We start from the raw sequence: 12,936 nt of genomic DNA, 5'->3' as shown, positions 1-12,936 counted from the left end.
AGAATAATTCAATTCTCCGACAACGTTTGAGAAATATTGGCTGTATGGCTTAACAAGGGAATGCCTAATTCAGAACACTTGAAAGAAACACGTTAGCATAATTTGTAACAACATATTTTAGTGGGACAAAGCGGGATTTCTGACAGATGTACACAAGACGAGGCTTGAGTTCTTGCTGTTGTGGAGGCCCATTCACAGGATAGTCTTCTTGGCCAGAAGTGAATCAAGTGAAATGTGAAGCTAAAGCCACCCAGACTTGTATTTAAAACTTTCCTCCGCCGTATGATTTATGCGCTCATGTTGTGGCTCAGCCGATGTGTCTCCACATCTTTACTGTTGACTTTTCTGAGCGTCTTCATTGCAGTTCACATTTGGGATAATCCTGTAAATCGTGAAAGTGTTGACATTGAGTGCTTAACTCAATTAAAATTTAAGGTTGCCGTTTTGTGCATGTTATGTGCGAGAATGTTGACCAGCGGTCTGTTGACGTTGATTACTTTCTTGTTCGCACCCGTTTCCTATAGCTGTGGGCACAAAGCTATAGTCTAATCATTTGGTTTATTTATATCCTCAATATCTTCCGTTTCAAAACCAAAAATGTTCGCAAGTCTCCCTCCCTCCCTCCCCCACCCCGTGGTGATTTACCAGCCCCAATGGGCTACTTTTCCGCATGCTTTCAGGAGACTCTTGTCAATTATATTTTTGCATATCTGACGCGGAGTTTGATCAAACGAAGCATATGGCGCTGCTTGTAAGGTGATGACTAATCTATGGGGTTTTAGGGAGTGAGGGGAGACGGATCTGCTCATCAGAGAAAAAAAATGTTTCAAAACCCCAGGGAAACTGGGACAAAGTACGCCACAGCAACAACAGCTTGATATATTCAGCACGCAGACAAATTCATCTCGTCCATCCCCTCTCACCACATACCACACACAATCTCAGGTCACGTAAGGATACGAATTATTTCTCCACACCTCAAACCGTAACTGGCTTAAAACAGCGAGAACAGGGGCTGACCATCCTTTCCTCAGCTAGTGTATCCCCCGTAAAAGTACATTCTCGCCATGTCCTTAATTATGCCCTTGTAAATCCGATTTAAGAAACGAACTAACTAATTTCGTGTGACATTCCGAATGTGAGTTCTCAGAGACCTAGAATTGCAGCTGTAACCAGGTGAGATATAACGGGATGTGTTCCACACCAGCTCAACTTCAAATCATACACGGATCTCCGCTACAAATTCCCCTCCTCCAAGCTGATATTTCACAGCTCGGTGCCACTTTTATTAATAATGCCGACAATGCCACTAATCCCTCATAATATTGTGCATGCATACTCCTATGTCCGATCAATAATTCCGGATGGGATTATTTCTCAAGATAAATCGTTTATATTTGAATGGATCTGTGAACAGGAATACATATTTAAACCCGGGTGAACCCGCATCTTGAAATGGTCAAAGTGCCAAGAATCGCAAGTTTTGCAACTGAAACTCTGGCTGCCAGCCTGACAAAGTGCCAATCACTTTGCAAAGTAGTGGCTTGGGCTGTCACCATGTTCCATCACCCTTAGTGTTTTTAATGCATCGCCGCACCTTTGTGCAAAGGACACATTAAGTTTTTCGAGAATCGATAGAAGATGAACAATTCTATTCTGAGTCACTGAAGGAGTCATGAAAGAGAGAGGCTCCGAAGCAGCCGTGATTAGTTTGCTTTCTCGATCCCCTCCGCGCCTCGGAAGCAGTTTCATTCTGGAGGCTGCTGTTAAAACTCATGCTCAGAGAGCATAGCTTTCACGTATGAGAGAGAAAAAATGTGTGCTTCAAATTCAAATCTTTTACACGCGCCATTTAGAAGCCTTTGCAATTATTTGCTGCACGAATTCGCTTCTAAATTATAACCAGTGAAGTGCAGTGTTGAGAAACGAGTTGTTAGAAAACAAATGTAATGATTTAAGCCAAGGTAAAGCCTTGGCTGGGGAGGATAAGAGCATGACTGCGTGAAACAAACGCATTTTAAGAAACGAATAGTTTTGTTCCTTCGCATAAAGTTCTGCCAGTCTCTCTGCTCAATGTTTACTGTCACCGGGCGATTTGGATTAATACCTTTGACTCCGGGCAGCGGCCGTTTGTGGTCAAACTGGGAATCCCAAGGGAGCAGGAGATTATGTTTAAGAACAATTTTCGATTTGCATCAAATTTACTCAGCGGTGAAGGGAATGTTGCTTGAGAAGAATAACTGTCTCTGCACCAAAATGGCTGTTGCTTAAAATGTCAATTTGATCCCGACAGCGCTGGAAATCTTTCCCCTCGCGAACAAAACAAACAGACAATCCCGTTTCATTTCAGACTGTCAAATGGTTTTGAAACGCCGGTATCCACAACACAAGAACGCTGCCATTTTCTCTTCGCCTCGCCGTGGCCTTGCAGGTTTCCACATCGCTGTGTTTGCGTGTGGACCTGAGACCAACACTTGTAGGTCTGCAGGTCTCACTGTTACAGCCGAACGAACCAGTCTCCGAGATCGCATTACTCCTCCGTTCGCAGCCGTTTAAAATGAAGAACATGTTTTCGTGGTTTCTAATTGATAAGGGGAAAATGTCCTAAAACCTTCTGAGCCGACAAGCTGCACCCCAACTAAAAATCAGAGGAGCATTTGATTTCCAAGTGTGTGTGTGGGTCGGCAGGAGGGGGAGATACGCCCTTACTGGGAGATTGATATGCAACTAACCCCCCCCCCCCCCACCCCTCACCTTTTTACTAAGTCAAGTGTTGGCCCTACCATTTGTAGTTAATGAGAACCACCGCGGCCTCTCACCTCAGACAGTGCGCTGTCTTTGATCTTAATCCTTAGTTTTCGCCGAGAGCCAGAAGGTCACTGAGAGGTTTGAGATTTTGGAGAGCCAGGGCGGTGTATCCATACGCTAATTCCTGACTGTGGGCTCCACAGCTATGTCACCCTTGAATTAGGAACAGGGAGGCCACGGGGCTAAACTGGCCGTGCGACCTTGCCTTGAGGTTTTGGAGTGGAACACAATGTGAGGTTGAGGCTGTTTTGTTTTTTTTCGGGGGGTTGGGTGCCGAATCTTGTTTTTTTTTATTTGCAAAGTTGATTGGATATTACTGCCTGCTTTACAGACAGACCCCCGTGTGACAAAATTGTACAGGACAACCTTGGGTAAATACGCCACGCGAATTCGTAGTGACTGAAAAAAAATTATAAATACGTTATGCCAACCATCCTGGCGTTTGTTAGTGCCCCTGTGAGGTAGTCAGCTGTAGACATCACTTTGGCGAATGCCGGATAGAAGCTGGAACCGAGAATAACCAGGGTCCGAGGAATCCACAGAGAATGCTTCTTCAGAAAGTAAAGCGGCCTCGGGCCTTACTCGCTCAGAGCCTTGTCACCTCAGCTTCAGATGCCACCACACACAGGCACACACCAATCAATCCTGCAGACGTACACACGCAGATGGGACAAACTCAGGACAAGATCCTGAAAAAAAAACAAATCCGATAGGCTGGTCCATGATTTACGTCCATCAGGACAAACACAGTCAGAGCAATTCAGACTGTGTTCCCTCTTCCCTATACGGGCCCTGGCACATAAAGGTATCATGAAAAGGTAGCCTCAACAGAGCCATCGCACCCTCAAAGCTTGAATTATGCTGCTTCCGATTCAGTGCGCGAAAATACCGCTCCAACATTTACAAAATAAAGTTTTTGTCTTTATTTTTGTAAAGAAAATTACAATGAGCAGTTTTATGTTTCTTGTTGGTAACTGTTATTTTCTTAACCTTTGGCAATTAATGCAATTGAATTGTGTGTTTCTGGAGAAAAGAGCGGGGTGCATATAAATATAAGGGTTTTTGTGTGATTTGAAGTAAACAGAAGTCTGTGAACTGCGTCCCATTCTTCGTGTCCTTGCGGCGCGGATGGTTGTGTCCAAGCTAATGCTGGACTTGCCAGCTCTGAGCGCTGAGGTGTGTTGCAAGGATCCATCGAGCAGCCGGGCTGAGAAGCTTGGTTTACCTGTTGGAATGTACACCTTTCCTCGCTGTGCTCCTGCGGCCTGACAGACCCGTGACAACCAAGCGGCAACTGCTTGCTCCAATCGGAAAGAAGGAACAACGACAACCCGGGGACAGATGTCCCCTCCAGCGGGTGTAGCTAAACACGGTTTCTCGAAAAGACCACTTCACACGGAAGAAATCGTCGGCATTAAAGCGTGCTCTTGTTTCGTTCACAAGAGCTATGCAAATACATTTTGTTACAATCATTTGCTCTGTTCCCAGGTATTAAATTAGATTAGATCAGATTTCCTACAGTGTGGAAACAGGCCCTTCGGCCCAACAAGTCCACACCGACCCTCCGAAGAGCAGCCCACACAGACCCAATCCCTACATTTGCCCTTGACTAATGCACCTAGCACTATAGGCAATTTAGCATGGCCAATTCACCGGACCTGCACATCTTTGGATTGTGGGAGGAAACCGGAGCACCCGGAGGAAACCCACGGGCCAAGAGACTGTCTTTGATGCTTGCTTATCTCCTGTATTCACTCGAAACAATGTACACTATGGGAGTCACTTTTTAAAAAAACTTAATTACCACACATTTACTTAAATTTATTGCTTGTTCCATTCAAATTCTGAAAATCAATTGCTTACCTTGTTTTCTCCAATAACAGTGGAGAAACTAACTGTAACCCAAAACACTCAGTTCTCAAACAAGCCATTACTCCGAATTATTCTGACAAGAGAGCAGCATGCGGTCTTATCCATCTTGGAAAATTATAGAATGAGAGCGGTCCACAAACAAAATTATTGTGAATTAACGGCGTGACCAGAGCCAGTAGTCATGATCGCTTTAAATCGTGTTAGATTCCTGATGAAGGGCTTAGGCCTGAAACATCGATTCTCCTGCTCCTCGGACGCTGCCTGACCTGCTGTGCTTTTCCAGCACCACACTCATGACTGAGCTCCAGCATCTGCAGTCCCCACTTTCTCCTTCGATCTTTAACGGCTTTCATGTCCAGTCTGCATCGAGCAACGGACAAAAGTAGCGATGAATCGAATTTTATTTTAAATGAGGTGCCAAACAATCCAAAGATGGGGACTTTGTGTAAGTAGCAAGAAGAAATGAAACTGCTTTAAGAACTATGTTGTTCCTAGGCCTCCTGGGTCCTATAGTAATCATCCCCACATTCACTCCAATGTACAATATAGGAGAGTTTTTTGAAAAAAAACTCAATTACCACACATTTACTTAAATTTATTGCTCGTCCCATCCAAATTCTGAAAATCAACGACTTCAAATGTCATTGAATACATGCTAGTTCTCAAGCTCGAACAATGTATATACTACTTAGGGTTATGGATGGTGCTGAATTCTTCTTAACCCTACTTTAAATAAAATTTTCAAAGATGTGGAATTGGAGATTGGGTCTGGAAAACTTGGATCGATTGCTCTATTTTTGGGGGGTTGGAGAGCCGAAAGCGCAGCTGGAGAACGAAGCGAGCTGCAGGCTGATTAGGAACCATTGTGTGACTCGCCAAGAACTTCCTTAAATGACCCCCCTGGGATTCGCTCCATTTTACTGGATCTACTTCGCTTCATTTGGTTACTAATTGGTTTCTTGTTTTATAAATCGAAATCTCATTTTCAGGAAATTACCAAACACAAGCGTCTAGTCCATTGAGGTAATCCGGGTCAGGGTGCATTTCAATGGAAGCGGTCCCCACACATGGCTTCGTTGCTGCAGTCAAGATGTTTGGCAGAAACCTCTCTCTCTCCACACCTTCTCATCACCCCCCACCCCCACCCCCCCAGCCCAACTCTCTCATTATCCGCTTGTACGTCCGCTTTGAGGTTTCACTTGAACTCAGTGATATTACCCGCCAGCTCCCTGAAGCATCATGTCACCTACACCTATACAGTAACTTTTCCTTTTTTTTTCTTTATTAAATCAAGTCTTTTAGCGCGGAAAGGCTAATCTGAAGGAGGTCGAGGAATTATAAGGAGCTTATCCATCTCTGCATGGCTGATAGCATCTTGGAGCTGAAAAACTCCTTCGCACCCCCTAAAAGCTGCAGCTTTATATTTTCCAAAGCACAAAAACACCTTGTTTCATTTCAGGCCTCTTAAGTTTGCAAGACTATCTCCCCCCCGCCCCCCACCACCCACCACCCCCAATGTCAAGCCCTGTTGTCATTCTAATGCTAGAGAATAAATCTCTCTCTCTGCCACTCCGTGCTAGTGGCCGTGCCGTTTCTCGGCGGTAGGTCAAGTGTAACAATCACATCTCTTTTCAGTCTCGAGTCTAATTCCACACAGTGGTTCGCTGGACGTGCTCTGTTCAGGAAATGATTAACATTGGGTTACTTGTCCCGAACAATTCCCGGGCGCCATCGTTTCAATGTTCTGGGACATTGGAACTTATTAGGCGGCTGTCAAGAGAGAAAATAGTGAGTCTACGAATGATAGGCCGCCTCCCGTTGCCAGATGGTACCATCATCAAAGAGCCTTCAGGTTGATCGAGGCAAGATCTTGGGCTGACTCGCCCTATCCAAATGATAGGCTGTGGGCAATAATACGCCCCTTCTCACTGACGCTGTGCATGAAAGAAAATATGGCATTCACACTGATGTCTGAATATAAACCTTCAAGCATTTCGCATTCGTGACTGTTTTATTTTACTCTGTAAAATACTTTCTGGCACCTTCTTAGTGATCCCACATGCTGGCAATCTGTTAACACGTGCCCACAATTTACCCAGATATCGCACCGTTCGTAAAAACACAAACTCTTATAGACCTGGGGCAGGAAGGGGGTGTCGGGTGACCTCGATGTCTTGGCTTTCCAAGCAGATCAGGCGTTGATTTAAAATGTTTCAGTGTTTCCCAGGTCCTCCTTAAACGTAATTGTTTACGACGACTGCTCACTGTCCTCTCCGGAAAGTAGGGCAAAGGGCAGGCCAAACACGAAGAAGAGAACTATCCCTTGCCTTGGATTTCTCACACCGTAGTGCAAGTTGTTTACGGAGCCGCCTTTGTAAACTCTCCCAACTCATCCCTCTCTCACCCGCAACCCAGTCAGAATTGGCTTTGTGTAACTCACTGGGCAGAGTAATGCTGCGGGAACGGGTACTGGCTAGTCCTCCAGAGACTAGCCAGTGTGCTTTGGCAGACAGCAGTCTGCAGTGCCGGCTCTGTACGGGGCTAGCAACAAGAAAGTAATTTGCTGGGAACCCTTGGTCAATTTGCATTGTACCAGTCTGGGTTGGGAATCTTGTCTTGCAACCACTGATTGTAACTCGGAGAGTTGCATTTTGTGTGTACAGTGCAGGTCGTGCGCCGTTCCGCGAGATTTTGTCGCTAAAACCACGATCCCACAGGGCCACTGAAACCCCTGAAGGACGGGGGTCTCATGGGCAATGAAAGACATTTCCGAGGGATCGGGCGGGGTTGGGGACTGAGTCCCTTCAATGCATTATTTTCACCGGAAAGGCCAACACCTTGGGCTGACGGATAGGGAATTGTATTTAGTACAGCAGGCAAGACAAACAATACCGAGGGTCCCCCCCTCCCCGGTTTTGCTGGCGATAAATCGCTGACGGGTCTCTGTCGTGGGAGGGTGGGGAGGGTGGGGGCTGGGTACGATAAGCGGAGCCGCCTTGTGAGCAAAAAAAAGGGGTTCGAGGGACACTGTATACCGGGGACATGTCCTTACATCTGCAGAACTTCAGCGGTCTGCAGCAAAGAGAGTGAGTTTGGTGAGGCGGGGGCGTCGGGGGTGGTGGGGGAAGTGGAATGATGTAGAGCAAGAATTTGTTTTTACAATGATTAAACAATCCCTGGCGAATGCTGAGTGCACATACCTAACCTTCGCGTGTGGAAATTAATCCCGCCAAACGAGATTACGAACCACCAAATGAATTGCATGAACAGAATACATGAAACCATAATGCGTGCAGAATGGGGAACTAAACGGCGCATTGTTTAATTCCGCGTTCGATTGAGCAACTCAAAGCCGTTTTCGATTGCTACCTGCTCTCCGTTTAACAGTTTGCATTTTACCGACCGAGTGAATTTTGACTAAGGCAAGCAATAAAACAACGGTTCCACTTTGCTCCTATACCCGCACCTCAGCTTGGGGAATAGAAACAGGGCCGAGCTGTTTCTCTTTTTTTAAACAAATGGGGACGTTAGTATCGATTCATTCCCCGTTCCTCACAGGTTAACTCGATGGAGGAGACGCCCTGGAATTGGCCCTGCTTAGTACAGTATTTTAGTTAAGATTAAAGAATCCGAACGATTTAGTTCTCCTTCTGCTCTGTTGCTATACAGAAACCCAGCATTCAGAAACCCCGAGCTGGGCTGCTGTCAGGGTGAAGGACACCAGTCCTGACACTGGACACTGCCTGTCTGCACTTGCTTTTGCCCCAGCCGCTGGAGCACCGTCCGATTTAATATGGGTGTCTGGTAAAGCTATGGGTCTGTAATAGTGATGACCACCCCCAATCCAGCCTCTGCTCTCTCATGGTTAGTTCTTCCACAATGTGTGACAGATTGTTCGTCACAGGGAAACAACAGAGATCAACGAGAGAGAAAAGAGGCACCCTAGTTAAGAAATGCCGAGCTCTGTTTGAATATTTTGCTTCGGTAAATGAGAATAATGTACTTATGAGTCCTGATTCTGATAGAGAGTGAAGATTCACGCATTGCTGTTCCCATGTGTCCCAGGGAATGGGGCATCTTTATATTCGACCTCAATAACCCTCGTCAAACATGAATGAAATATAATAAAAAAATCGCTGTCAATATAAAAACAGCAAATATTTATTCAAATATCACTGAGCTCTAGACATGCACTTAAGATGTCCTCTAATCCCCATTTTATATAGTTACGTTAAATATTAAACACAATTATGGTTTGGCCGATTATTATTTGGAAAACTGACGCCACATTATACTGAGCCCGTGCACATGGTTGCATTCGCCTCGCCGTATCTTTGTTTAAACATTTGATCATTTCCCCACATTCATGTAATTCAAACGAACTGATTATTCGGAAATGTAAAATAAAACATTACAGCTCAGAGACCCTGCCTCACTCCCTCGCCATCCTACCTTCCCCACCCCCCCCCCCCCCACCCCCGCCCCCAACAACACCAAAAAAACCTGTTTTGCTAACGACCCTGAAATAAAGTCACAAGAATTATTTCGAGGTAAATCTCGCCCCGGATCCGCTCCGGCGTATTTCAATGTGCAGCTGCTGGGTTTGACAGGCCAGCAGAGCCTGTCAAACTTAGGCCGTACCCGGCCCAGTTTCTCACTGTTCTCCGTTCTCCTGCAGGACTCGGAGAGGCCTGGGGGCAGACCAGTCGCACTGGTCACTTGGATAACGTCAGCCGAGAACTGGGGTCTCACCTGTTACAGGTAAACGACAGGAACATTCATTGTCCCCTGCGGAGAACGTCATGTCTGCGACTGGCGGTGTTTGTATGTGTGTGTCTGTGTCGTTTATTCCCAGGAAAGCAAATTTCAGGGGGATCAACATGGGGACCCCAATTCATAACTTGGACCTGCAATGTTGATACTGAACAGTCTAAGCAAAAGCCGCACATTAGCGCCATGTCCCAGACCCCTGCTCTCGGATGATCAGTTTTGTCAATTCCATGTTTGAAGGCTAACCCCCCCCAAAGCATCCATCCAGAACCTGGAAAGAAAGCCCTCTGTGCCTCTTTAAAAAGGCCATTCTTGAAGGGAGGAGGAACTATTGCCATCATTATTTGTTGCTATTGGAATACGTTTAATGCAAGTTTGATTTTAAACGAATATTATTACTGAAAGTTGAGAGATGGTTTCGCTGAGGCCGGCTGATGTGCTGAATATTGAAAAAACAAACACCAGCTTCTATTTCCTAATCGCACTAAATAATTTAACATTTAAAAAAATCCAAACAATGACTTATTCATGCGTTTTCCCGATAAGGTGAATGATAAGGATATTTTACCTGAGGTGGGGGAGTTCAAAATTAAGGGGCATATTGTTTATGCGAGAGGAGAAAGGTTTTAAAAGGACGTGAGGGGCAACTTCCTACACAGGGATTGGTTCTTGTGTGGATTGAAGAGGAAGTGCTCGGTGGCAGGTACAGTTACAACATTTAAAAGACGTTTGGATAAGTACCTGAACAGGAAAGGTTGGAAAGATATGGGCCAAGCGCAGGCAGGTGGGGCTAGCTTAGCTTGGAAACATGGTTGGTGTGGACTGGTTGGACCGAAGTTCTGTTTCCATGCTGTATGACTCTATGAATCAAATAAGGGGGTGTAAACACCGTCGCATACACAAGCAGAAGTCACGATGGTTTTTTAAGAGAGCTGTCTCATTGGAGGGAGAGAGAGAGAGAGACGACTGGTAGTGAATTTCACCCGAGGAGGAGAATGGTAACTCAGCCGGTGTGGGAATTGAACCCATACTGTTGGCGTGGTATCGCCAGGGTGGCTGTGGTTCTTCCGAATTGGAAACTGCAAAGCACATGATTTGCAGAATAAAACATCAATTGTCTTCATTACTTGTACCCCAATAACGTCTGGAAAATATAAAAGGTACACGTAACAATTTCATTATAGTAAAAAAGAATCAAAGCCGGATGCATGAATCTGCTGTCACCAATTGTATTCGATTCTTCGTGTAAAATATACAACATTTCTGAACGTGGATAAGAATACTTAGTGTACACTGTGAACAATAAAATAAATGCTCCTTTAGAACACAGTTGGTGCATATTTTATAACCGGCGTTTCCCCCCGCGTTGTGTTTTGAGGTTAAACATCTGGCTAAAGTTCAAACAATCTTCCTGAACATTTCACCAACAAGTCAGAGTGCGTCTAGCTTCACGGCTTGGTAAACCACTTCTCTCATGTGCCCTGCAACTAATTACAAGGTGGGGCGCAGCGCTTCCCCCCCCCCCCCCCCCCTCCCCACAGAGTACCGATTACCGCTGTCTCAGGAAACAACGGGCAGGGAAAGGGCAGGATATTTCTTGCGGAAATCAAACCGAACGGAATATTGTTTAAAATAGAGCCAACATGCTCAGCCAGTAATGCATTGATTTGTGTGATTGTTTCTGGACCTGTAGACCCTGGACGGCTTTATTTTCGTGGTGGCTCCGGATGGGAAAATTATGTACATCTCTGAGACCGCGTCAGTTCATTTGGGACTGTCACAGGTAGGTCAGGACATCTCTCCCTTCATTTCTCTTCGGTGGCTAGAATATGTACGCGCATATGTAAAGCCATTTGTCCTCTGCCATATGATTACCTAGTAATAGCGATAAATATTAAGTGGCCTTTTTTTCCAGAAAAGATGCGTTTGGATATTTATGGCGGAACAAAATGAAGACCTCTATTTCCATTCAGTCACCGCCCCATATCTATACTGCAGTCATGATGAATCTCGCAGATGACCATTTCTGCTGTGAGCACACATCATTCCGAATCATTTCCAGAGATTGTCTGCTGCTTTTCAAATTGATGCAGCGAGGACTGACCCACATCGATGTCAGGTGCTGCTGGCTCAGACATATCCAATCCCGATGCTCCTTTACCTTCAATCACCATCAAAGCCATATATATATAAAAAATGACAGACAAGGCTGACAAAGCTGATAAAAAAAATGCCCGGGATAAAGCATTACTGCAAGCAAGCAGAGTCCACTGTAGCATTTTGCTTGGCTTTCTCATTGTTTTCTTTGAAGGAGGTAGTTTGTCGGGGTCGGTAGAGGGTAAAATCTGAGCAAATCAGATGTAACACTGCCACTCCAGGTTTTGTGTAAAGTGTGAAGGATTATCTGTAGGATCCACTGCTTAGTGATTCTGTGTCTGAACTGTCTTCTAAAAAAGTTATAGATTTAACATCCAATGCAAAAATGCTCAGTTTGAAATGTCCAATCTTAAAAAAAACAATGCCGTATGTTGGTAAGTAGCATAATCACAGTTTGTTACTCAATCACAATTTACATACTTTCCCGTTATCTAAAATGTAAATTCCAGTTTGAGTCTTTCAAGATCCAGTGCCATTTTATAATTGTAAAATAATACATTAGTTGCAACACAGATGAAACTTTCTCCATGATAGAATATGCAGAGGCTAACAAAATATTTATAGATCATAAATAAATGGTCAGTTGTTTTACACTTCAGGATGCACTTATTGCACTGATGACATTGGAGTAGTAACAAAATAACATGATTTTTCTTTAGCTTCCGTGAAGCTTGAATGAATAGCCAATATCATACAAATGCACCTAAATGTATAATTGGACAAATAAGTACATTGTTTTGCTAAACAACTATAATTGTTACTTACAACTCTTTCTTAAAAACAGACTATCATGATATTGAGAAGACTGGCTAGCTGTTGTTACCTCATCAATTGCACCCACCATGTGTTTCCCATAATATTGCTGAAAATCATCAACAAGATGACAATGTTATATTAATGTGGCAAGTGGGTGATGAATTGTTTGTGAATACTGGGGTCTACAATAGGGATGCCCATATGCATGGAAGGATCAGTGTCATGGAAAGTACCTTTAATATATTAATTTGAAAATAAATATTTCTTGGAACATGAGCATCACAGGTTTGGCCAGTTTTTATTGCCCATTCCCAGTTACGCCTGAGAAAGTGGTGACAGCCACTTTCTTGAATCTTGATTATAATTCATGAGCTTTAAAAGCACCAGCAGTTTTTGTCTGAAATGTTTGAAATCTGCAAATTTATGCAAGACTGCAAGAAGAATGTACAAACACACAATCAGACCTAACTTCTTCCATTTTTTCTTTTTGATTTAAAGTTTTGAAGTTTCTCTACTGATTTTTATCTTTCACTTTTGGCTATTACAAAAACTTGGCAAACAATATAGTGGAAT

The 12,936-nt window shown here is 44.3% G+C and overlaps 1 protein-coding gene across 4 annotated transcripts in view; it reads left to right on the top strand.

The window, feature by feature from the left end:
* Window positions 1-12,936, top strand: part of sim1a (SIM bHLH transcription factor 1a) — a 91,897-nt gene that overhangs the window by 11,720 nt on the left and 67,241 nt on the right. For all 4 annotated transcript variants that reach the window (XM_087982535.1, XM_087982529.1, XM_087982525.1 and 1 more), the window contains exons 3-4: window positions 9,359-9,441; window positions 11,144-11,237. In XM_087982535.1, the coding sequence (XP_087838661.1) occupies window positions 9,359-9,441; window positions 11,144-11,237 (177 nt within the window). The remainder of the gene's footprint in view (window positions 1-9,358; window positions 9,442-11,143; window positions 11,238-12,936) is intronic.

This window comes from Chiloscyllium plagiosum, unplaced genomic scaffold (genome assembly GCF_037043375.1).
Source record: "Chiloscyllium plagiosum isolate Xiang-an unplaced genomic scaffold, Cpla_swu_hap1 HiC_scaffold_3, whole genome shotgun sequence".
Classification (NCBI taxonomy): domain Eukaryota; kingdom Metazoa; phylum Chordata; class Chondrichthyes; order Orectolobiformes; family Hemiscylliidae; genus Chiloscyllium; species Chiloscyllium plagiosum.
The sequence above is the reverse complement of the archived record's forward strand: the minus strand, read 5'-3'. Positions and strand labels throughout refer to the sequence as shown.